The sequence below is a fragment of the Thunnus maccoyii genome, chromosome 4 (assembly GCF_910596095.1).
Source record: "Thunnus maccoyii chromosome 4, fThuMac1.1, whole genome shotgun sequence".
NCBI lineage: Eukaryota > Metazoa > Chordata > Actinopteri > Scombriformes > Scombridae > Thunnus > Thunnus maccoyii.
In genome coordinates, this window is record NC_056536.1 from 9,544,907 (window position 1) to 9,572,444 (window position 27,538).

General features: G+C 39.9%; 1 protein-coding gene across 3 annotated transcripts; it reads left to right on the forward strand.

Annotated features, from left to right (window-relative positions):
- gabrd (gamma-aminobutyric acid type A receptor subunit delta) lies at positions 1-26,551 on the forward strand. 3 transcript variants are annotated; one of them, XM_042408960.1, is made up of 9 exons: positions 1-400; positions 13,809-13,924; positions 16,877-16,944; positions 20,655-20,875; positions 22,205-22,287; positions 22,557-22,694; positions 23,185-23,340; positions 24,331-24,542; positions 25,435-26,551. In XM_042408960.1, exons 1-9 carry the CDS (start codon positions 333-335, stop codon positions 25,756-25,758), a joined length of 1,386 nt encoding a protein of 461 aa, XP_042264894.1. In that variant the 5' UTR covers positions 1-332; the 3' UTR covers positions 25,759-26,551. The 3 variants fall into 3 exon arrangements, with proteins under 3 accessions (XP_042264894.1, XP_042264893.1, XP_042264895.1); XM_042408959.1 differs by lacking the exon at positions 1-400 and having other exon boundaries at positions 13,514-13,924; positions 25,435-26,549; XM_042408961.1 differs by lacking the exons at positions 1-400; positions 13,809-13,924 and adding an exon at positions 15,142-15,220 and having other exon boundaries at positions 25,435-26,545.
- The last annotated feature ends 987 nt before the right edge of the window (positions 26,552-27,538 follow it).

Genomic DNA, 27,538 nt, shown 5'->3' on the forward strand with positions numbered 1-27,538 from the left:
CTCTGTTGCTGGAGGACAGGCGGCGGCGGTGGCGGCAGCGGCGGCGGTGGATCGACTCGTTGTTGCTTTCGGACCGGGAGTTTTCCTTTTTCCTCGGTGCGCTCTCACCTCTTGTGCGCTCTTGGACGCTAAGGAATTGGGGAGCCGATCATGGGGTCATCTTCACCATCATCTTCAGCATCTTCAGCAACATCAGCACCACACTTTACTTTCTTCACCGCAGCGCCGGATCACGAGGAGAGCGCACTAAAATAAAACTCTGTGGCTTTGTCGTCGATTTACACTCCAGGAAACTTTTCTTCAGAAAAATATTTGACCATAAAACGGGTGGAATGGAGATCCCAACTTTCCTGCTGTCGAGTTTTGCTCTGCTCTTTGTCGGAGGGGATATTTTCACCAGGTGAGATCAGCCTTGATTTTACTTCTTGCAGGTGTTTTAATAATCGTGTCGCTCCTTAGTGCAGAGCGCTCAAAATACCAATAGATGTATAAAAAGTTGGATAAGCCAGAAACTCAAAGTCAGTGATCAGAAAAGGCAAACACCGGAAATCAAGATTACATTAAGAGCACAGCATTATATCTGCAACCTCTTTATGGAAGGTAAATCATGAAGCAGTCAACAACCAATATCACCAAAATCAATTACTTTAGAAAAATAGACAGTGACAGGCAACCTTTTTCCGACTAAAACGTGAGTCTCTCCTTGCTTTGAATCGCCTCCCACGACTGTACCTTATACATATTAATGTACTGTAGGCCTACTGTACGCCTGGGGGTGAGTAAATTGAATTTACGTTTCTTTACAGTCTATATGCTTACATAAAAATACTTCAGATGTCTGCTTTCTCCTCTGCTTTACCTCCGGGCACATGGACCTGATGACACTATTTGCATAATGCATATGCATAGGAGGAGGTTTTTTTTTTTATGGAGATGAATGCCAGGTGAGGTGAGTCGGGGAGTCTTTGTGTGGCAGATAATGTCACTTACCTCCAGGCCTGTTCAATAAGGGGTCAGATGGTATAAGAACAGGCCTCTCAGCCCATGCATTTACAAGACCAATACATTTACACAGAGCAGCTAATGAGGAGAGGAGAGTTTGAAGAAAATGTATATCATCATAAATATGCTGATTTCGGCTGGATCTTAAATGACCTTCTTACCCAGATTTCCTGAATACCAACAGTATGCTTTTGTCAGCCGGGTAAACCAGGATCATCTAAACCAGATGTTGAATTTTAGCGCTTTAAACTTTATATGTTAAGTATGTTTTGTTTTCTATAGAGGCCTACATCCATGTGTGCAGTAGAAATGGCCAAATGGTCTTGTCCATAAGCTTTAACAAGCATCCAATTGTTAGGATAACCAGCATCTACTACTGAGTCCCAGTTTCCCAAAGCCTATATGCTGGCAAGTGCCTCCACTGAAAAGGGCAATGGGTGAAGCTACTTAAGCTTTGGGTTGAATTTGGGCAAATCACTTCTATTGTCCCTCTTGGCTGTTCACCAGTAGAGGGAGTAATAGCTATTGTAATTGGATTTTCCTGCCTCTAGTCACTGCTGTTATTATTATTTTGTTGTCAGTACAATGCAGAGTGTAGGCTTTTTCTTGCACCTCATTATGTGTCATCTCTCTCTCCCTCTCTCGCACACAAACACACACATGCGCACACAATCATGCACGCACAGACACACACACATCGCTGTTCTGCCTTTGGTGGTTGAAAGTTGCAAACTGCTTCCTTTACACCCCGCCACCTCCACCCCCGCCCCGCCCCCCCCTCCACCAGAGGAGAATTACTCTGGTTCTCTTTTTAGCTCCTCGTTTATCCATTTCACTAAAGTTGTCATGCCTCGCCACCTTTGGCGTTATGTGAATTTCACAGCTTTTCTTTCCAGTTGAAGTGTCACTTACCCTTCACTTCACCAAATAAAACATGCATGTAATAGATGGTGTCGGTGCTCTTATTATAGCCGCAACAAATACTGTAGTAGAGGACAGTTTAGCTTTTGTTAAGAATGTAAGGACATACCAACAAATTAAACACGGATGTGATTAGTTTTGGTTACAAGTGAAAGCAAAGAATCTCATTGGTTGTTTTAACAGTAGTCAGAACATTTACACAATAAAGAGCTTAATCAACAGCAAAGAGGACAGTTTCTGGTCAATTTGGCCATGATGAAAATATACAGTAGACATTAAAGAATAAGGCTATCTTGTATTTTTCTTATGTATTTCTTTTAAAATCCCAAAACCAACAATGAATTGATCTATCAAACATTGTTTATTTGTGCTTATTCTTCTGTGCCATAGACCTCCATTCTTGTCCAAAAACTATTCCCACATACATCGTCCTGATGCGATAATACTCACTAGAGCAACAAATGTCTATTCATCCACAAGTGAAAATAGTCCCTAACCAACACACTATAGAGTAACATTTGCAAAACACCACAGTGCCTAGCTCTTGTAGGGAGTGTCTTAGCCTTATTTTGAAAAATGAAACTATATATTTGTGACCTGTTTTTATAGATTTTCGTCTTCAGCAGGATGTAGTAGGGAGTGTTGGAAAGTATTGAGAGTGAGATGAACGCATTGGGAATGATTTCAGACGCAGCGTTGGTCTTTTCATGGGATTTGTTTACAAGAAGAAAAATACAGAATAACACCAACCGCATCCGTTAATGTCTGTAGACCTTTTACACAGCAGACAGACACAAGTGTAACTAATGACATTAACGATGTCTCTGTTCCATTTAGGTGCAGTCGTTAATGTTATTAATTACACCTGTGTCTTTGGTGCTATGACATGTCAAAATGTCTGCTGTGGAAAGGTTTATTGGTGGTATACATCAGGCTGGGCATCTGTAGATCATGTTCTTGGAGCTGCCATCTGCACTTTTTTGTCTAACCAGGTCACTTGTGGCTACATCTTACTTTACAGGGTTTTTTTTTCTTGCGACATTTATTGATTCACTGCCTGCAACATTAACCGATAACCAAATTTATATGTAGCTCAGCCGTCACCGAATGAGTTAACAGTTCGATGGTAGTCTTGTTGACAACATAAACACTTTCTGCAGCTGCATAAAAATAGAAGTCTTCCACTGGTTTGCCAGTGGTAAGATTTTATTGTAGAGCCGCTGCATGAACATGTTGACAATATATTTACAGTTTATTCAGTTCTTATTGCAGTAGATCAGTCATCAGTGAGGCTGCTGTCTGGTTGACAAAGGTGAGAACAAGTACACAGGTTTAAATAAAAACTCCTATCAACATAAACTCCCACGATATGCAGGTGCAACCAGAGAAAGCTGAACATAGTGAGACTTTTAAAAACATAGTTATGTTACCATGTTAGACAGCGCCTCACCATGATGTGGACACAGTTTGATTGATGATGGAGACAGACAGGATTTGAGCCCTTACGCAGTATCACGGGTCAGTTTGGTGGTTGATATTACAGGTCATGATCATAGGGATCTAGTATTATTTTAAAAGTCAGACAAGTAGAACGTGTAGCATTTCTAAAGCGAAGCGTGAGACTAAAGAAATCTGGATTAAATATCACTAAACTAAACTAACAGCATGAATTAGGGACAAACAACTCAAATAAGATTCAATTTGTAAAATAATGGCACCGAAATACTAAATAACACAATAAATTGAGCATTTTAACATTATACAACAACAGCTCCCATAATGCTTACTCATGGGAGCAAAAATGGATTACTAACACAGCAACTGCCCTGATGTCCCAGACCCTTAGGACGTAAATCTATGGGGCTCCTCAGGGGCCTGAAGGGCTCCAGGTTCACAATGTGGCAATTACGGAAGTTTATGGTCATTTCACTGATTGTAAATTTGCTTGTGAATATGCAGAGGTAGATTATGGTGCATATTTCCAAGTAAATTTGCATTTTAACAAATTATGACAGCAGGAGTACTGGTTAGTTACTGGGGCTCTTTGTAAACTATAATAAAATACAATACAAAATATAAATCTATTGTAGTCTGCTGAGGATAGGAAACAAGATACATAGATAATGCACAGAACATTGGAGGAATGGAGGGAAGGTTGGGACACACAGCTCAGTTTTGCCGTGTGGCCCCCTGGCAGGTTAATCATGCCCTGCATGGGAGTTTTTGAATGCTAACAATTTTATCATATTTTACTGTCCAGTCCAATTGTAGATGCTAATTTATCTTACAATATGGACAAAGAAGCTTCAGAGAAGAAAGACTGATAAAGAGGAAAAATAGACGCCGAGGCTCAACAAGAAGCTCTGTAGGCATTTTGTTTATATGTGGACATGTGAATGATGTCTGAAGGTGGACAGCTTATAGTTTAGCAAGATGTGGAACTGTACTGCAGCACCATTTAATCCCAACATTTCATGATCTTTCTGCTCTGTCACACTTGTCCCTAAACCTACTGTACACTCAGGTGACACCGTCCTCCTGACTAATCTCAGTAAGAGGCTGAGTCAGCAGATAAATCCCTCCTACTGTCCATAGAGTACATTCCCCAATAACACAGTGATTTGATCATGTTCCCCTGGCTGCGTGAACTGGCTCTAAAGCATGACTCCTGCTCTGGCTGCATGCTGAGGTGGTGCAAGTACACGTCAGTGCCTCCACTAAAAGCCTCTGACTGTGTATTGAATTTAAGGTGATGCAGCGTGTGTAAACAGCAAAAAGAGGAGGGAGTATATTCCAGTCAGTTGAATCTTTTCTGTTAAATGAGCCCACAAACATTTAAATATGATGACTAATACTGTACATACAGTACCAGTCAAACTCATTCAAGTGAATGGGAAAGTTTTGTCCAAACTTTTGACTGGTACTGGTAGATATATTTGATTTGTACAGGAAGTAGGTTTTGACAAACATATAAATGATAGAAAATATAGATAAAATTCCTCTTTACATGACCTTGCACAGTATACATATGCCATTCTGACAAAACTGGCATTATAAAATGCTTTGAATGTTCTGAAACTAATTTCATGACTGAGTTTTTATGTCACATAAACTGTAGATTGGGCCTTTTTTGAGGTTGGGGATTTAGCAACTTTTGGGAGTTTACATTCGTCAACTGAAATCTTGAAACCACTGTAGCTGGTTCTGCAGTGTGGCGTGTGGCAACATGACGCTCATACAGTAGGTCCAGTGATGAAAGCTGTTCAAGGACAAATGTCTCTTTATTCAAATTCGGAGAAGCTCTGTTTCTTCAGGCTGTTTTAAATAATGGAGGATATTCACTGACCTGAACATGAGTCCTGCAGCATGTTCCACTCCGATAAGGAGAAACCTGCTTGTAAAGCTTCGTGACAAGCAGCTCTGTCCTGTACGGGATAAAATACAGGAGTAAAATAATGCGCTGTTACAACAAATAACATTATCATTATGCTAGCTTTCAAAGTGAGGAGGAGTATTTCTTTTTAAAAATCATTGAACAATAAACAAGTCAACAGAGAAAATCCTCCTTTTAGAGTCTGAATCAAATAATCTTCTAGGAAGGAAAGAACAGGGTCCCAGGTTTTGTAAAACCAGAAAAGCCTTATGCCTCAAGAAAACATGTAAGTTGCACAAATTCCAGAGTGGATTTGATCCATTGTGTTATAACATCATTTAAACTAAACCAGAATCCGCAGAATGCAGCAATTTGGATGAGAGATGTTCTGAGTATCTTTAAGAGGGTGTTTACTATAAAGTCTCACTCTGTCCATAATGACCAGTTTTGAGAAAATGGGGATTTAATAGTTTCAGACAATCAGCATATTAATTTGGCTGAGGATAGAGGGCTGAGTAACGTTTGGAAAAATGGAATAGTTCATGTATTTGGTTTGATTTGAAAAAAAGTAGAGTGGAGTGAGTTTTGGATTTGGGACTTATTGGCTCTAACCTGTTCAACATCTCTGAGGGGAAGGCTGCATATTCTGCATTGCAGGAAACTTTGCTAAAATGTATCTCAGTTTGTTCAAGTTTGTCTCAGACAGCACACATTTGCTGCATAATACATTTCTATTTGGTTACAGATTTTCACGGAAATTTGTTTCGATATTGAATACTGGTAGATCATAAAGATAAAAATAAGTATATACATACCATTAATATACAACTGTAAATGTTATAAAAAGTGTTATAATTTGGGCCCCTGAGTGACTGTATCATGTCTACACACACAAACACTATCATGTAAGTAAAACATGAAAAATTGAGCTGTAGTTCTGTGAATGAATTGACAGTGAAGTTAAAGAGTCGGGTGGGATGGCGCCCTACTAGTTCCTCCTCAGGAACCATTGAAACACCCTCCAGAGGACTCCTGCATGTCCCGTCTTCCTACTATCTTGTCTCCTAGAAATTCTGTTCATATACTAATAATTTGCAGCATCCAATATGTTTTCAGAGAAATGTAGTGCTTAATATCAACATATGGATTAATGTACATATTGTATCTGAAAAGTCATAAAATTGTGGTATTTACTCGTATCAACTAAGTCATTATACATGTATTTACATTTGGGCAACTTGAAGGTTGGTAAATGTTAGAAAAACATTGCTGTGTTGATTAAATATTAAAAAAGTGAACACTGCCTAGAAAGATGGTGTGTGACTTATTAAGTATTCAACTAAAACCACAATTTTTTCCCCAAACCTTAAAGGTACCCTGTGAAGTTTTTAGCCACTATTAGCGCAATGGAGCAATGTTTTTAAAAAAAAATATTTTGTTAGTATCTCATGTGGGTGATGCGATACACAGTTCTGTTGATGGTTTCACGCTATTCAGCTGATGTGCAATAAGATAATGTAGCAATACGTGAAGAAGACAGCTAGTAAGCAAACATAGATGTAAACTATTTGTATGTTTTAAATTCTTCTAAAAATTGAGTTTGCAATTTTTTATGAAGTAAAAGTTTTACAAGGAATTATCTAACTATCAGTTATCTATTATTTATTATCTAGTCAGGCCTTGAGGCATGCACACAATGCGTTTTGGTGTTGAACAGTCAATGCAAACATAACTTATTTTGTTTACAATAATACTCCACAGGGTACCTTTAACCTTTAACCTTCGAACGCCCACCATCCACCACAATCACCTCCCTATGACTTCTATGTGGTGCCAGAAGTAGCTCTTCCTGGACTGGATTTTTTTTTTCTCAACCAGTGAACATAATCAGTACAGCAGTTTTTTATTTTACAATTAAAAACATGCTTTACAACTCAAAGTAGTTGTATATAAATGTAATTTCTAGGGGACAGCATTGTTGGGATAACTTAACGTAGATTTAATCAGATCTGACAGCTTATCCTTGTTCAACTGGTGTTATGTTAGTTTACCTAGATATTTTTATCTTTATATATTATCTTATTTAAACAGCCTTTAATAGAGAGAATTCAGGAGTCCCAGCAGCCACAAATACACATTTTGACATTTTTCCTCCTATTCCTTTGACCATATAGCACACTGATCATTTATCCATTTCTCATTTCCCCCTTCAGTATCTTCTATGTTTCTGACAAGTTTTCCCATTTTACTTGTTGCTTTAATGAAAATGTGAAGGTTGTGGGTAAGATGGGAAAGATAAATGACTAAATGTGTGCTAAGACCAAGAAATCAAAAGCTAGTAGAAGATAAATATGAGAGTAAATTTAAAATCTATTTTCAGTTCATTCTCATTCATATCAAGACGCTGGATACAAAAAAGAAAGACGTGTAGTATTCTTGTCTTTATTCTTTAAATGATTAGCTAATCATTTAAACCTTTAAAACATAAGACAAGGATAATGAAATATGTTGCTTCTGGGACTCCATATTTAAGTGTCTTATGTGTCAAACATTAAAATACTAATGTAGTCAATGAAAAGATCTGTTTGCTGAATGAAGAGTAACCTATTATTCATTATCACTATAAAACGGCACACACACACTCACACACACACAGACACACACAGTCATACAAGAGTAGCTTTTCATTAATATGTACTCCTTATTTATGTTTTATTATGATGTATCCAATTGTATTTTTATGTTTTTGCAATGCTGCTCAACCCACATCGATGGCAATAAAACAAATTAAATAGTGAGTCACAGATTGAGGATCGGGGGACCGGCGCTCTATTCATGTTCAGGTAACTAGCAGTGTCACCCTATAAAACTAATTAGGCTTGTTAATGCGTGCCGCACATTACGTTCACAAAAAGACTCCATAAATTTGAGAGGGGCTGTCGCTCTTTGTCTTTCCTCTCCTCCGTCTCTTCTCCCCATCTGTTTAAATGTTAGCTCATAAACAGACGGATGCAGATCCAGGCCTCGGGAAAGACGTTTTATGAAAGTGAAATATAGAAGGAAGAGGAGCGGCTGGAAATAAACACTCTGAACTGTTTGTCATGGATGGAGGAGTGAGAAAATTGAGGGGTGCAAATGTTTAGCGATTCTCCCCAGAGAGCAATCAAATGTTTCAACCCTGTACATGTCTTTTAACAGCGTACAGTAATATTTCCTTTTCCTCTGAGAGCTGCGTGTGAGCTGCTTTTTTTTGCAGGGATTTCTGTGGTCATAAAAATGCTAATTCAGGTCAGGAAATTAAGAAATAAACATTCACATTTCTCTCAAGCAACATCAACTCACAACGGCAGAGAAAATCATCCTCTGCGAAGCTGAACTGCTCTTTAGAGAGCAGCGTTTAATTAAAGCAGAAATCTGTGACATTTTAAATAAATGTCCATTTTGCCAGTTGGTATCAATTATTGATAAAAATCAAGGATGCAAGATTTATTCGGTCGATAAAAGCTTTGACATTCTTAGCGTCTGCTTGGTCCGTCGGATTAAAAGTGATAAATTTCTGATGTGTTCAGAATAAATTGAAGAAAAGCTGTGCATGAGCAGCAGTAGCCACCAACAGATAAACAGAAACCTCTATAGAAAGTCAAAGTTCATCTGCAAGACAGAGGAAAAAAATTTGATGCTACCACAAACAACGTGACATTAAGGAGATACAAGTTACGTTACTATAATCTGTACCTTCTCTGCAAATTTAGAAACAGCTCACACTGGAATTACATTTATGATCTTGGCATTGATTTATGGAAAACTGCACAGAATATAGTCCTTTTAAAGGTAAAGGATTAGAACACTAAGCATGAAAATACTATAAAGTCACTATAAACCCTTTAATCCAATCACCATAGACACATGAAACAGGAGTCTTCTATAACATTAGACTTAACATTAATATAACATATAATATAATATAATACATATACATACATACATATAACATATAACATTAGAAATTACAGTAAAATGAAAAGTATGGAGGAATTGGTTCTTCACAGATTTCTCTGTCCTGTCCCTCCGTGCGAGGAGCCCTGTTTGACCTTGGCGTGTTAACGGATTTCTTGAAGGAAAAGCTCTTTATTTCCAGATTTAGAAACTGCCAATTAGTGAAGAAATCCAGGAGTCACATAGTGATTAATTAATTCACTCAGTGCTCCCATTTATTTCAGACATGACAGTGATTGCCAGACTAAAAATACATCTGCCACTACAAAATGGATTCGCTGAGGAAATGTTAATGACATGGCAGAAATACATTATTTTGTTGCTATTTGTACAGACGAGCAACGATCACAGATATTTATTTGCTGCACATTGTTTTGTTGCGGAAGACAGTTTTCCACGTGTAATGCTTTGCTCTCTAGGAAGTTGACTTTCTTCAAATGTCAGCCTTATTTCAAAGGTCACTGAATAGCTTTTCATTGTTGGTCAATAATAACGACTTCTATCAAACTCTCATGTGGGCCATTTCCGTGTCACTGCCACCACCAGCCTGTGTGACTTTGAATGTCAGTGAAACCTTTAATTTTATTCAATTTATTCATAGTATGCCAGTCAGCTCTTCCGACACCGCGTGATAGCATTGCCTCTAGAATTTGATTCCATATCACAGTGTGTATCTGAGATTATCTTCGGATAAAGCTCCCTGTATTGAACATATTATTAGAAATATTCCTCTCCTGACAGAGTGTAACAGACTTGACATCAACCTCAAACACACACTGATCCAGACTGCACTGTATATCTGCATTAGATATTATGACTGTTTACTGGCTCTCTGTTTTAGAATACAAAGCTGCCATCTGGTGGTATCTGAGCTGTGCTGCTCTTATTAAATCCTGCACTGAGGCAGTGGCTGACAGTGTGAGGTCCGGACCCTGCAGTGGTCTCTGATGGTTCCAGGGGCCTCAGGGGAGTCCCTTTATACCAAAGAATAGTTTTGATTTCATAGTTATTCCCCTCCGGAGAAGAACAGAAAAAAGGATTGTTTGAATTAAGGTGTCACTCTCACAAAGTGGAGACAGCAATGTAAAAAGGTGCAAAGTTGTTCTTATTAAACCTCTTATTAAATGGGGATTTGTAGTTTAACAGGAACTTATTTTCACTAAAAAAAAAAAAGGTGTGGAGGCTCGTGGACTGAGGGACAGCATGATGGGCACTCTGATCTGTGTGATGAAATCTGAAACTATACTGTTCGATCAACCGAGCGGCGTGACAAAATGTCGGTATTCAATGACCTGGCGATCGGAGCGGTGTGGCTAGATTTGGATCTGCTGTCAGCCTTCTCGTTGACAAACACATGCTGTGGAAACATGACTGAGGAAAAATATGCTAGGTGGTTTAACAAATCTGTTTTTTTAATGCTGATATAAATAGTGATTTTTGAATGTTGCAAACGATGACTTGGATTTTGTATAAAAATTGAGTATCTTACACTTCTCATGCATGCAATCCCCAACTAGAAGTCAGATTTCTTATGTCTGCACATGCTTATATTTATGTATTTAAATACAGTACTTAGTATTAGTTATTAAATAAATAAGGTACCAATGAAAGAAGAGGGTACAAATAAATCTTTAAAATGTCTTTAAATATTTCATGAACATTTTAAATTATACAGTAGCCTACTGCTCAAAAGTTTGTGAACCCTAGAGATAGTCAATATTTTTGTAAAAAATATGTAAATAACCTTATTAAATGTTAATCTATGCCCCAATTCATAATACTGACATCCATTAATGGACTCAAACAAAAGAAAATTATACATTACGATCGTTTATTTAATGAAAGTGGTTGAATTAACAAAAACTTGGATTTCATGGGTAAAAAACTATGTGAACCCCTTCAGTTAACAGGGTATTACACCTTGTTTTGCAGCAATAACCTCAACCAAGCAGTTCCTGTAGCAGGTAATCAGTCTCTCACATCTGCTTTGGGGGATTTTTGCTCACTCCTGCTTGCAGAATGCAGCCACTCGAGTGAGGTTGGATGGGCGTCTGGCATGAACTGCCTGCTTCAGGTCCTGCCACAGCATTTTAATAGGATTCAGGTGCGGACTTTTACTGGGCCAATCTAGAACATGAATCTTCTTCTTCCTCAGCCGTTCCTTGGTTGTTTTGCTTGAATGCTTCGTATCATTATCATGTTGCATGATCTATTTTCGACCAAGCTTTAACTTCACAACTGACAGCTTGAGGTTATGTTAGGTATGATTTTACAATATTCCTCAGAATTCATGATTCTCTGGACTATGTGGAGTTTTCCAGGTCCTGAGGATGAAAAGCAGGCCCAGATCTTAACGTTCTCACCACCATGCTTCACTGCTGGGAGACGGTTCTTTTGGTGGTATGTGAGCAAACAGTTCAATTTTGGACTCATCTGTCCGCAGAATGGACTTCCAATGGCTTCAGGTTTCTCCAGGTGCTCTCTGGCAAAGTTCATTTTCAGTGCTCTCCATTTGTAGATGATCTGCCTCATGGCGGACCGATGGAGCTCAAATCTTTTTGAGATGAAATTATTATTACTTTCCCCAGACCAATGTTCTATCACTACCCTCTTTCTGACGTCCTCTGAGATTTCTTTTCCTCTCGGCATGATTGACCTGTATGGATTCACTTTGGTAAGACTAAACTGACCTGGTTTGATCTCTGTTTCAAACCAGTGTTGCCCAATTTCTTCCCTAAAGATCTCTCATTTCATTGGTCCATTTCATTGGTTAATTTAGCCACCAGTTTTGTCTACCTGATTGTATTTACCTGCTCGTTTTAAGCAATGCAGCTCAGTGTTCACTAACTTTACTACAAAAAATATTTTTAATTCAGTCTTTTGACAAAACAATTGGTTTCCCCAAAAAGTATATGGAATTGATAAACATACACCTAAAAAAAAATAAAGGTTGATTAAATAAAGAAATAATGGTGAAACAACAGAAAACTCGAAGATGCTCAAGAGGTTCACATACTTTGAAGCAGCACAGTATGTACACATTATTTCTTATTACTGATACTGTAAATTTGACAGACTCAATGGAATTTTCAAATTCAATAAATAATCATTTCAAATATAATTTATATGCAATACAATTTCAAACTTGTACTTATGGGTATAAAATCCACCAAATCAAATTAGTAAATTGACAATAACTTGTATTTTCTTGTTCTTTCTTCCATGGTATAAAATGACGCTCTTGGCTTCCAGTGCTATATTCAGTTTTCTTCCAGAATAATATTGTGATATTGCATGCATACAGTAAATGTTTCTTGTGTCCACTTTAACTTTGCAAAAATCACATTTGTTGAGGACATCTAGAAAGAAAAAGAAATCTACAAAAAACAAATTACATATATTTGTAATATTGTAGAAGTATTGTTATTCCCTTTTAATTGAGTTGGAGACACCTCCATATTCTTGAAAACAGAATAAAAATTATACGTATAATATATGTATATATCTTATACTGAAATTTAATGCTAATCAACATTTCTATATCAACAATGTATTAAATCACAATGTGTAATGTGATGTGTAATTTAGAGCCCGTCCTCACAAGACAAACAACAGTATAAGTCTAAAATCAATGCCAGAAAAAAATGATCTATAGTTACGTTTACACCATCAAGCGGCTGTAGTAATTATGACCCAGGAACATGATGCAGTTCAGATGACATCAATATAAGATGCCTTGATAAGGAGATTTTACTTTGTTAGCAGCAGACTGGATAGATAGTGGACTCTGCGGCAGGAGGTCAGTGTTTGCTAACCACTTCCGACTGCGAGCATCATGTTTCTAACCACGAGTCGATACATTTTTTTAAAACTGTAATGTCATGGTGTTTACTGTTGCCATGATGATGAAGGTTGCGTAACGTTTCAAGTGATAATTTTAACCCAAACCATTATCTTTCCCTAAACCTAACCAGACCTTAACCACAGTGTTGTCACACCATAAAACATTATTATTTTTTAACAGTGATTTGTAACAGTTTTGGAAAGCTGGAGCGCATTACTACAGCCACTAGATGGTGTAAATATAAATAGAGGTCATTTTTGCCAACCTGAATTTTAGACCTATACTGTTGTTTTTTATGAGGATGTGTTGGTGATGTCCATAGGCAACTGTTTGCTAATAAATTACAACTTTAAAATGTGATAATATGTTGTGTTTACAGCTGGTTCTGCTGCCCCCAAGTGAACAAAAAAGGAAGAGAAAAATCAATGATGCAGCTTTAAATGACAACTTGAATATTTATTCACAAAATGTTTAGAACCTGAAGATGAGGTCATGCATGATCATGAGTAACTCTGTATATCATTTAACATTATCTAATGTTAACTGACATTTATAGGTTTTTGTTTATCTGTGAATGTTCCTGACTGTATTTGAGGCTCTTGCAGGTTTTTCTCTGGACACTTGCTGTGGCTGGACGACCGCTGAAGGCTGTTTGCTATTTGTCTCCTTTAGGGCCATGCTGAGTGACATTGGGGACTATGTAGGTACAGACATTGAAATATCCTGGTTACCTAATCTGGATGATTTAATGAAAGGCTATGCCAGAAATTTTCGCCCTGGGATAGGAGGTGAGTATGAGATCTACTGCTTGTGGAATTGGGTTGCATTTCACCCCCTCACATTTACAGCCATCCTTAGCATAACCCAACCCGTATTACAGCAACATGGCTATTTACATTTCATTTTCCAATTCCATTAGGACAAAGATGTATTTACCTTACGTAAATACCTGCTTTGACTCTTCAGTAAGGTGAATGGTTTGTTAAGGACACAAAAAACCCACTACAGTCAAGAAAAGCTTTGCTGAAGGGATTATTAAGGACGATGCTCTTCAAGGACAAGAGGGAGATGGGTGGTGCAAACAACGAGCATCGCTCTTGAGACCTTGCTAAGAATGGCTGCAAGATGTGAAACATCCAATGACCACAGCGATAGATTTCTCAATCTCACAGCTTAACTCAGCTGAGCAAAGGTGAAAATGTGGAGCAAGAACGCCGCTGTCACTACAAACCTGTCCTATGCATTACACACCCACACAGACCATCATAACGCTGCATCATGTGGTCACAGCATTTCCTATTGATGTAATATTTTAATGTGCTGAAAAAGAAAAGCTAAAATGAAGGGCTGTTATGACCACTGGGGAATCATGTCTGTTATTTGGGGTAATTCCCCTCATTCAACTCACATCCCATAAGTGAAGTCAATTTTATTTGTATAGCCTAATATCACAAATTTGGCTCAGGGGACTTTATGGTCTATACAGCAAAACAACAAGAAACCAAGAGCAGCAGAGGAGGGATCCCAGGATGGACAGACATGCAATAGATGTGTATAAAGAATAGAACAAGAAAGAGAAATTACTGAAATACAGCATGGAACAGGATAGCAAAATTATACAGATTTATAATATATATGAAGAATGTGAAGCAGCTTCCAGGTGCCACCAGAACAGAACAGGACCAGAGTCACACAACCTCCATCACCATGGAGACCTGGCGGGATGACAGACTACTGTACACATGCACACAGGGGAGACTCACATCACACCATTCACATACACGGGTGAAAAGACAGGAAAAGACATTGTTCACACAGGAGAGAGAGAAGGATAAAGACATCATTCACAGAGAGAGACATGAGGTGAGACTGAAGTCATGCAGGATGGGAAACCAGATCCAAAACCTCAGGAAATGGCACCGATAGCCAGGGAGGCAGAGCGGTTCCAGGATGGGTGCTGGTCCAGCAAGAGGTGCCTGAGAGACAAGAGAGGACAGGAGGAGAAAATAGGGAGAGAGAGGGAGAGAAGAGAGAGGGGCACACAGCTCGGATGCTCATGTGCTTGTGGAACAAACAAACACAAGGTTAGAGAGACGCAATGTTTATCAGAACACATGCAATAATCAATAATCTCATCGGCAGGACGGTGCATAGTAAATTCACTGAGACAGAAACTGACCCGCCATGCAGTACAAGGTCATGAAGTACTCAATTAAAGGCAATAATTGTACGTTAAGGCAAAAAGATGAGTTTTAAGGACTCAACAGACTCAGTTTGTCTGAAAATGAAATAACATTCACAAATAATGTCAACATATTATCTCAGCGTCATTGATAATATGCAAAAAATGTAGTTGGTAGCCAGTTATTTTGATTTGGAAAATACAAACTGTGGATCTGTGTTCTACTAATCTACTAATCTTGCTGTGGGAAACATCTCCAAAATCCATAAATGGACACAATTTGATTTTTGCAATTTCAAAATTGAAAACTGAATTGCTTGTACAATACAAAAGGTATTTGTGAATCCCATAGAATTTTGAAAAAATAAAAAAATTACATTACATTCATTTTGCAGATGCTTTTGTCCAAAGCAACTTACAATTAGTGTGTTCAACCTTCATAGCACAAAAGCAAAATATTTAAAACTGCCTCTCCTCCAAGTTCATCCCTTCCAAACAAACAACTAAGATCATGTTCACATTCAAATAGACAAAACAAAAGCAAATGAAGAAAACATCTTTACCACATTTTAGCTCTCTTGGCCACCAAGTTCTAGCATTATTTATAGAGTGTGAAACATATTTGTGAATGTAATTTGCAAATGTAACATTATTGCATTCATAGGGCACATAACATATTTGTGAATCTCACTGTATTTGTGTAATATTTATATTATTTGTTTGAAGGTTTATGATACAAAATTAATGTCATACATTAACATAACCATTACAGTATGGATATTGTAAGACTGGCCAATGTAAAAATTTCCATTTTTATAACTAGTGAATATACATTCATAAATAATGTATGTATTATAAGTACATCATTAATTGGTGCAGCTCCACTGGAGAATGTAAAACATGTCTGCTATTGCATCAGGTGAAGAGCCTCTTACTCTCCTCTGCTGACCTTGGTGTGCCGTAAACATGCCAAAGTAAATCACATCACAGTATACATCCAGTGTATGGCCAATTGTATATGATTTGCCATAAATGATTATGGGAAGGTGTTGAATGGTGGGGGAATGGTAATATGTGATTCCTTAATGTTCAGTATAAATAGCCTTTCTGTTCTGCATCAGTGAGCTCCCCTGTAGTTCCTGCCCTCTAGCATCTGATCACACAGACACACTCCATGCTAATCATATGGCAAACTGTTGAGTGAGAACGCTACCGTGTATGTGTATGTGTGTGTGTGTGTGTGTGTGTATGTGAATATTGGCAGAAGCTCTCTCTGTGCGAGTCCATGAAAGCCCAGTGCTGTTTATGAATGCCCACAGTGTGATGTGCCACTTAGCATGGTTAAACTGGATAATGCTTAATCTCTATGCACTGTAGGAGTGTTTGAGTCGTGGGAGGATGGTGGGTGGGAGGGAAACAGATGGTTGATGGAGTGAGGGGAGGGACTGATGGATTCAGAGTGATCAGAGAAGATGTTTATGTGTGTGTGTGTGTGGAGGGGGTGTTTGTATCGAGTAGTGGGCAGGTTTGCTTTCTTTTCTCACTTCTCCCCCTGCAGGTCCACCAGTGAATGTGGCCATGGCTATTGAAGTTGCCAGCATTGACCACATCTCTGAAGCCAACATGGTAAAGTATACAGTCCTTTTTCTTCCTTCTACAGTGAGCTTCTGTATCATCCCCTAACTTCACTGTTGCAGCAAAGATCAAAGATTTGCTATTTGCATAATCCTGATTTATCCCACTTGAGGGTTTGAAAGTACTCAGTGTGAACATGTGTGACGCATTGGCTGAGTTGTTAGATAATTTGATATTTTCATGGATTTTGAATGTTAAAACCAAATCTGGCGGGATGATTCACATTAAGTTAAAAAAACTTTTCCTTTCTTTAAATGTGAAAATCCATCTAAAAACAACCATTTCAGTAAAGTTTATTTGTCACAAATTGGTGACTAATAAGTTGGGATACAAATGTACAGTAGAAATGATACCAGAATCAGTGTTACTGCTTTACAGTTATGAAATATGTCTCCATATGGATGCCAAATACTATGAACGAGAATGGCTTTAGGATTATTTCAGACAGTATCAATTATCAGAAATTGCCCACTGAAATTCGCATGTACGTAGCCGGCCAATCAGGACGCACCTATCGATTCCATGTGTCTCACACAGTACAATACAGACAGATGTCCCACAGCTGTAGTGTGTGTGACAGCTGTGGGACACCTGAAACACACACACTACCCTTTTCACAAGTCCTGAGTCACACCTGTGAGCACGGAGTTTGAAAAAGGAGCCCATCATGTCCTCGACTCACCCCACTGAATAAGGCCATAGACACTGCTACATCATGTGTGGAATGTGCTCAGACCAAAGTCGGGGGATCTTTACCCGCCTGCCTGTAAGCTTGGGAGATACACTCACAAGGCCAACAAGCTTCGCGCTTCTTGGATAGGGCTTTACCAGCCACTCCCTCTCCATAGCACACAAACAGCTGTTCAGCACGCCGAAAGGGGGCTGTGCGTTCAACATAACATGCCAATGCCCGTACTGGGCACAAGAGGTGCAGGTTTGCCTTCTTGGCACCCCCATGGAGTGGAAAACAAAACACCTCTAGCTGAATAGTTCTCAACCTAAATTAACTACTTATGTTCTTAGGAACAAAGGAGGGCTTCGGTCTGAGAGTAGCATTGCTGTGGTCACCACAAACCAGCAAACAGCTGGGGTGAACCGACAGGGTGCACAATTCACTCACTTTCTTAGCTGAGGTCAGCGCCAGCAGCAAAGCTGTCTTGAATGACAACGTCTTTAGAGAGGAGCGCTCCAGAGGCTCATAGGGATCACTCACTCAGGCCTTAAGCACCAATGGCAGTTACCGCTGGGGGGCAGAGACACTCATAACCGGGCGTTGTCTCCTATCCCCCTGTAAGAAACACTTTACGAGGGGGTGGGCAAAGACAGGTCTGTCACCAAAACCCTCATAATAGGAGGAAACAGTTGCTGCATACACCCTAACAGTGGCATGTCAGGGGGTCCAGCCTCCTCTCCTCACACCAGTGTTGGAATTCCAACCGCTTTGCTTTGTAGCAAGCAATGGCGGATCCTGCTCTTGCTGCTTGGATGGTCTGCACGACCTGTGCAGACAGTCCAGCCCACATCAGCCTGTCCCTCTAAGGAGCCAAGCCTGGAGGGGTTGGCCCAACATAGACAGCGCACCTATCGAGCCTGCCTCCTGGGACAGAGCCCCCCACACTTGGGGAATGGACCAGGGCTTGGCTGCCTCTGACCACAGCACCAAGCAGCAGGCCGGAACTATCAGGATGACCAACAGTCTCTCTTGTCTCACTCTCTCCAGCAGCGAGGGGATGAGACAAAGAGGGGGAAAGGAGTAAAGCAGCCTTCTTGGCCATGGAGAACCAGAGCTGGCAGTGGGTGTTGTTTCGACTGGCAAAAAAGTCCACTTCCACTCTCCTGAACTGGTTCCAAATCCACTGCACCACCTTGGGGTGCAGCACCCACTTGGCTGCCTCTTGACACGAGGTCGGCGCCCCTGTTTTCTGGACCCGGAATGTGGAGGGCTCATAGAGACAGGAGGTGTTCTAAGGCTCACACCAACAGGTTTACCAAATGGTGCTTGTGCCTCTTAGGATCCAAGAGCAGACTGGCAAACCACCGTTGCAGGCAGCGCATGTGCAGGAGCCCCAGTGGAACGACTGGATGGCCTGCTGCCATGAGCCCCAATGCCTGCATGACACTCAAATCTGTCACTGCCACTCCCTGCCACAGTCTGAGGACTGCCTGCTGCAGTGTTGTCCATCTGGGTTCTGACAGAACAGCTTGCAGCTTGACCAAGGCGAGCATGACTCCCAGATACTCCACCTGCTGGCGCGGCTGGGAGGCGCTCTTCTTCCAGTTGATACCTAACCGGATTAGGTACCCAAATCTGTCCAGTGAGACGCAGATCTGCTTTTTAGTGTTTAGGATGTGTATCTTTGTCACCACATCGCGCCTAACATAGCGCTCATAGATGTGCTCAGTGCTGGCCTTTTTGTTGGATAGCGCAGCCTGCAGCTGAATAAGGCCGCCCTCTGTCTGCTTCTCTGACAGAGGGAAGAGAGGCAGGGTCGCCAGCTGAGCAAGTTTCTGCATTACGCAGCCTCTGTGACCAGCTGGATGAAGCAGCTTGAGCCGCTATCATCCTAGCATCACAGAAGACCGGAGAGGTGGAGGATTGTACCCTTTGAAAAATGTAATTTGTTTTTCTTAAAACATTTTCAACATTTGCACACACACACAATGAACTTAAACAGTGGTGCGCGGTGGTGGTGAACTCCATCAGCATATCTGGGGGGCGGGGGGCTGCTGACAGTCATTTTGGTGCCGCTGACTTTCCCTAAGCATAAGCCAGCTTCTGCAGGGGTCTGTCTGCACTCCTTGTTAAAGCCTGGGCCACTCCGTGGTCGCGGTGCAGACTTGCCAACCCAAGGTCGGGAAGTCTGCATTAACTTAAGTTTACTCAATTCACAATTTTAACTTTACACATTCACCCCAGTCTGTTTACCTTTGCAAAGGAGTTAAACGAAGCGTCCTCCCTTGAGGAACCAGCCAGCCGGAGTGAGGAGGGGGAATGAGAGGGAAAAAATCCATGTTGTGTTGCTGTCAAATTGCAGTCTCCTGAAATGACATTAAGCATTTGTCAATCATGATTCATCCCCACTTGATATTTGGGTGACGGTGGGGGGAATGAATGCAACCTAGCTGTTCTTCTTTTGCTTTGCAGCAGGCTGGACACTGCTGCCTCTCGCTGTTTGACTTGAGTACTGCACGTGCACAACTGAACTCACAGACGTCATCAGCGTTTTGCGTAGTTTAGAGTGACAAATTATACCAGTGTACTTTAATGTCAAAATGCATACCTGCTATGCAAAATGTGTACAGGTTGGCAGGTCTGCAGTACTTATTTGAGTTGATGGGTAATAGTGGAAGTTTTTCTTAGTATTTCAGCTGTAGTTTCTCTGTATTTACCTACTTATTTAGTAGTGGTATTTACCCAATAATATACTATAATTTACCATATATTTACTGGGTAAATGCTTAGTAATTAGGGGACTGTAAAAGGAAGGGTTACCAATTATTCTTGATACATAGTGGGGTTTAGAAAAAAAAAAATCTCCTCCCTTTTTTTTTGATACTCTCTGTGACTGTTCTTCATTTTCTTTAAATAAAGTCTGTTTGCCCATGTCCATGACTCAGCCTCTATGATTCTGTGTGTGTGTGTGTGTGTGTGTGTGTGTGTGTGTGTGTGTGTGTGTGTGTGTGTGTGTTGCTTCTGTCAGGAATACACCATGACCGTGTTTCTGCGGCAGAGCTGGCACGATGACCGCCTTTCCTACAATCACACCAACAAGACTCTGGGATTGGACAGTCGCTTTGTGGACAAGCTGTGGCTGCCCGACACCTTCATCGTTAATGCCAAATCTGCTTGGTTCCACGATGTCACCGTGGAGAACAAGCTGATCCGCCTGCAGCCCAACGGAGTCATTCTATACAGCAGCAGGTATGAGCAAACATATCATTGTCCTCTCTTAGACAGTGTAATCAAACAGTAACCAGTGAGATTCTTTACTTCTACAATATATCTGGGTGCTGTGATATTGAACTCTTTCCTCTGTGAGAAAGTTGTTGGTAGTTTCAAAACTATGATTTTTCTATGTGCTCGTGCACTTCAGAAACATTTAGACATTTGAGGGCACAGACGTCTCTTACTTGCTGTCTTTGCACATGAAAATCCCTCATGATCCATACCACGATCTGAGAGCAAACAGTTTTCTCTAAATGGTAACTTCTGAAACTTAAAAAATATCTCTGATGTGCTTGTACATGGCTGATCAAGAGAGATAGTGAGGTTGGGAACTATTGAGAGGTGAAGGTGAAGGTAAAGTTAAAGTGGATCAGGATCAGTTATCTGAAGTGAATCATCAAAAGAGCTAAATTAGGCATTGTTGTTTGTAGTTCAGCAGAATCCATTAAATTTTAAAGAAAAACAACACAGGTTCAACTACATTCCAACTGCTGCTATGATAAAAATGTTTTTTAGCCTAAATGACAAAGTAAGACAAAAAAGATTAAGGTCATGGTTAAGGTTTGGTTAAGTTATGTGATCATAACTTGGTTTTTAGCTGTAATCTCTGCTGTTTAAAACATCTACACCGTTCAGTCCTCTCTGTCCTGCAGCCCAATGACTTATCTGGACCGTTTGTCTGTCTAGCTGTGATGTTTACTTGTGATAGTCTGGGGCTTATGGGAAATGGTGTTCGTTAAAGGACACTAAAAACAGTAATGTTTTCACTGTTTTGGTTTTATGGCCCCCAACTTAACTGTTTAGGTTCAGGTTTAGGCCTACTGCTTTTATTAGCATTGTTTTTAGATGCAGCAGGAAGAAAGAGTCAAAAAATGTTTTTCAGGAGTTGATAGAGAGTGAATATTGGACTTACATTCGTCAGCTAGACTAATGCTAATGTTACTCTGTGTCTGCTGGATGTATAGATAAGTAAGAGTTTGCTAAAAGTTTAGACATTTAACTTTATATGGAAATAGTATGTCAGTATTGGGTTTACAGCTTATTTCCATTTCCCCCAAGTTGCCAAAAAATCATTTCATGCAGATCAAAGTTTTCATCTTTCACCTGCTACTCCAATAAACTACAAAGCTCTTTTTCATCACAGATAAGACAGCTCTCAGCAAATAATACAGGATTGTGGTTTCACTGCAAATATGGTTTTTAAAAACATGTTGGTCAGTTGAGTTTCCATATATAAGTAAAGGTTAAGAAACAACTATATTGGTATATATCAAGTTTTGATTTACTGGGCTGTTGTGCTCCCAGAATCACTTCGACTGTGGCATGTGACATGGACCTGACCAAGTATCCCATGGATGAACAGGAGTGTATGCTGGACCTGGAAAGCTGTGAGTTTTGATCCATCTTTAATGTTCAGTTTTTCTTCCTAAACACATCCTCAAAGAAATTTGTTGACCAGATTTACTGCTAAAATGAGTTTTTCCAAAGTGCAGTGACATCTAGAAAAGGTGACAGTGTTACATGCCTCTTTCATTCCTCAGTGCTAAGATAAGAATACTATGAGCTATGACTGCATCTTTGTAGGTTCACTGACTTGAGTTGACTGTTAAAATGTCTGGTTGTCTGCCTGCATTTGTTTTTAAATTTATTTTTATAGATGGTTACTCCTCAGAGGATATTGTGTATCACTGGTCGGAGAGTCAGAGACACATCCACGGACTAGACAAACTGGAACTCTCCCAGTTCACCATCACAGACTATCGGTTTGTCACCGAAATGATGAATTTCAAATCTGGTGAGCATCTATCTTGTTTTTCTCTTTTTGTTTCACTTGTCAAGGTTGGCGCCCGCACAGTCAGTTTGAAATCCCCTTGTATGTTTCTGGAGTGTTATGCATTATGTACTATTTTGAGTTTTTGGACATGACTTGCCTCTAGTGTTGAAAAAGTCATGATTCTTTTTGAAGCAAGATATATATATATTTTAACTCCCGTCACTTCTGTGATTATATTCTATGCATAGAAGGAATGGATGAAGTCTGGCTTGCTGCTGAGCCAGGCAGGAGGTTTAGGAGATGATAGGAGTTGCTGCCAGAAAGATGCAGTCTGCAACACTACTTTATGTCCTACATCTTAAAGCTTTCAGGGCACAAGCAAGCAGACAGACATTCCCCAACGTCAGCGTTTTTGAAGAACAATTGGATTTTAATTCACAAGATATTTTCATAATGGATAATTATCTTCTTCAAGAAAGCAATTAAACACTGTCTGTTATTTGTTTCCCAGCGGGAAGATTTCCTAGACTCAGCCTTCGCTTCCAGCTGAGACGTAACCGAGGTGTCTACATCATCCAGTCATACATGCCTTCCATATTACTGGTCGCCATGTCCTGGGTGTCCTTTTGGATCAGCCAATCTGCGGTCCCTGCTCGTGTATCCTTAGGTTGGTATTAATTTGATGAGGCCTGTTTCAACTTTCTGCACATTTAAAAAGGGGAACAAAATTGGTGTTTGATCATCTGTAGTAGAGTAAAACCATGTAACACATGACAATCAGGCAGTCAGATGATGAGAGATCTTGTGTACAACATTGACATTTTGACCTGAGGGTGGTGCTATAGTCCAAAATGGAAAGAGTTCATACTCTTCACACTCAGATGCACAATATGTTCAGTAAATTTAATGGCAATTAGGCCTAGATGCCATTAGATGTTGATATGTATATAAATACACATGTGTAGATGTGGAATTTGGAGTTTAAATCTGGTCAGCTGTTGTTAAGATTTATTGCTCTGGAGTGGGGTGTTGGTCAGACAAATTGACATCAACAAGGCAGCTAGCAGCAAAAAAACATTAGCAAGCAAGTACTGCCCTCTTCCAGTATTGTGAATATAATTTAGTTTATTCTTAACCTGTGAAGGCAGTGATGATGATTACGATCATTATGATCAGTTCGTCCTGTCAAGATAAAAATTGCAGAAAATGCCAGGTAAATGCTGAATTAATGCTGGGTTACTTAAGTTTGACTCAACACAACATATTGACTATCAGTTCACAGCCTGTGTTGTTTATTAAGAAGACTCAGAGTCTTTAGACAAGCTAGCTGTTCTTTGTGAAGTTGTACTTTGAGCTAGTACTAGCATGCTAACATGCTCACAATGACAATGCTAACATGCTGACATTTAGCAGGTATAATGTTTACCATGTTCACCACCTTAGTTTAGGATGTTAGCATGCTAACAACTGTTAATTAGCACTAAACACAAGGTACAGCTGAGGCATCAGCTAAGCTGATGGGAATGTCATTCATTCATTTTACTGAGGTATACCCTCACAAACCAAAGATTGGATAAACAAAAAAATAAAATTCTGATAGCATCACTAAACCCCCACAGAACCACTATCTGTACTTTGTGCCTGTTTCCTTTTACAGGTATCACAACTGTTCTCACCATGACCACGCTGATGGTGAGTGCCCGCTCCTCCCTGCCACGAGCGTCAGCAATCAAGGCGTTAGACGTCTACTTTTGGATCTGTTATGTGTTTGTGTTCGCGGCACTCATTGAGTACGCCTTTGCTCATTACAACGCTGACTACCGACTCAAAGAGAAGGCCAAGGTGAAGGCCAGCAAGCTCAGCTCTGAGGTGAGGAAATCATTCCCATCATGTATTCCCATCAGCAGATAACAATATGGAGCTCAAGGGGGGTGTTGTTATAATGAGCATGCCTTTTATACTGAGACCTGGGCTGCGCTTCAAACCCCTGAGTTGACAAGCCTCCATCCCACTGACCTTCAGCAAGACAATGAATCTCTGTAGAGCATAATGGGAAGAGAGACGATTTCCCTACAGGGAGTAATAGGGATCTTGTCATATTATCTTTTCTTTGCTGTTGATGTAAATCTTACTGAGTTATACCTTCACAATAAGAAATGTTGTCATGATTGTATTTTTGTAAAGTAAACTTTCTTATGAATAAAGAAATATTTACCAAGAACTGGTTATACTGACAACAAAAGAGAAATTATACAAAGATGTATAAGCAGTTAATCAATGAGTGAGTAAAACTGAGACACAACGTGCATTGTTGATGTGTATAAAACTACAATGACTTTAACAACATTGCAACATCACCACAGTCCGAAATCTCAGCAATTACTTTGTGAGGACAATGTTATTAAAACTGATCCAATGACCACAGGTACAAAAATATAACCCAAGATATAATAAACCATAGTCTTCCCTTAATACTCCTATAATACCTCCTATAATAATGTTGGAGATCATAATCTGCTGTGTTTTGTGTGGCTCTTTGCAGTTCTGGCCTGTAATCTGTCATTATTAAGTGCCCAGGACTTTGTGTTTTTACTGCAAAAATGAAGAAAGTTAACAACACCAAGTGTTGAGATAAAAAAGCACAAATAAAAAGTACCAAATGCTTTTATGGTAAAGTACAAAGTTTTCTTTTTGTCTTTTGCACTCCCTCAGGTAAAGACTTGGAAAGTGCTTTCATGCCTCTCTCTCTGTCTCCCTACAGTCCATTGTGAAGAACGGCAAACAGGCTATGGTTCTGTTTTCTCTGTCGGTCACCGGAATGAACCAGGGAGTGATGATTTCCAACCGCCATGGCCGAGTCCAGCGCTCTAGCAGCGAAATCCCCGGAGAGGGCGGCTCTGAGGACACTGAGTCGAGGAGGAGAAGGTCCAGGCAGGCGGATGAGAGCGAGGAGGAGAAGAAGTGCTGTTCCAAGTGTGTCTGCAAGCCAATCGATGCTGACACCATTGACATCTACGCCAGAGCTGTGTTCCCTTTCACTTTCGCTGTGGTGAATGTGATCTACTGGGTAGCGTATACCATGTGAGAAGGAGGCAGCAGGTCCGTGCGAATGGCTGCCATCCAGTGCTGTATATAAGAAACTGCTGGAGTTGCGCCACTTAAATGCTGGCAGACTGGTGCAGCTGAAAATACCGCAGGCCTCAGTAAAGAAAAAAAAAACTTCAGAGGAAATGAAGTGTTACAGCCTGTGAATATGGAAATATGGTATTTAATGGAAGTAGGGTTTAAAAAGTGTTAACAGGACTATATCTTCAAATACAAATACAGAAATGCTTTGTGTAAAGGCAAAGGACTGTGTTGCCTGTTGGAGGTTCACATACTCAGCAATCCAGATTTCCACGTCATCCTGTTATTATATGAAAGAACTCAACACAGGACACTACAACTGCTCGAACACTACTGACCACAGGCACATATCCCCCAAACACAAATAAGCATAGTTTGCTTAACTTAACTCAGAGCCACAATCTGGAGTGACCCGCCTGTTATCTTGAAAAGTAATAGTGCCGCCCAAACAAGAGGATAACAAGATGAGCTGTACTACTATTCTGCATGGCTGATAAATCACTCACCCTCTTCCCCTGCCATCACCACCCCCTCTCTTCCTCTCTCTCCATCGGTCCTCCACCCATTTTCTTTCAGTTCATTTTTCGTTTAGGACACCAGCTAGGAGTGTCTTATCTCCTTCTTCCAGTTCTGCCTGTTTCCTCACCATTAAAGGACTTCTTCCACTACCTGTGTGTGTGTGTGTGCTTCTCTCCTGGCTTCAGATGGTCACTTGAACTTAAAATCCAAACAGTTGTTGGGTGTGATTTAAAAAAAAAACAGAAAACATTGAAATCCCTTCTGGCACTGAAGCGATTGTCTGTTTATTTCAGTGTTGTTTGAGATGTGAAATGATGAATGCCTAATCTCCTAAAACAAAAATATTAGCTGCAGTGAATATGATTTCAACAAGAAGACTTTAATTTGAGGTATTATAAATAACTGAAGCATATGCCCAGCTGACAGAGGTCAATAACTGTGCTGTATTAATAATTTCAGACTCTCAAAGGTTGTCCATTTTTTGTCTGAACTGGGAAAATGATTTCAGGCAATTTAGGGATGAGAAAGCACCACAGGTCCCCTGTCAAAGAATTACATAGATTTCCTACTAGATTCAACATCACAGCACTGTCTGTATGATAATTGTAGCTTCTCAGGTGTCTTGTCTTACTGCATTCTACTGTCAGTGAGACTTAATTTGATGTTTAAGTTCAAGGAAATATTTTTAGAAATGTACAGTCGGATATTGTGTACTGCAACTTAAAGTTTCAGAGTCTAAAGCTACATCTACCATTAGATGAATCTACCATTAGTGCATTAGAGGAATGATCATGAAGCAGCCAAAATGTAAAGGATTCATCCTCTGGGGAGCATGAAAGTGCTCCATAAATTTCATGTAAATCTGTCTGTTAGATTGCGATATTTCTTGTGTACAAGGAGAAATTTCTACCTGATGGTGGCTCTGGTGGAAAGGTCAGAAAAGGTTAGAGGATCATCAAAATATCAGGATTCATTCTCTGGGGACAAGGAATATACCAACGACAGCCTGACCAATACATCAGTGGCTGGTAGATAGCAAGAAATTGCAGAACAGAAATGCCAAAGATATGTTTGTGTTAAATCACAAATAGTGTCACCATTACAAAGTTTATCCACCATTTTTCAAATTTTAAACTGTATCTTAGTCACAACTCTAGTAAGCTAGTATTCACATTGGTCTGAGGTGGCGGGGTGTGTATCCACAGTGTGAAAGGCAACAC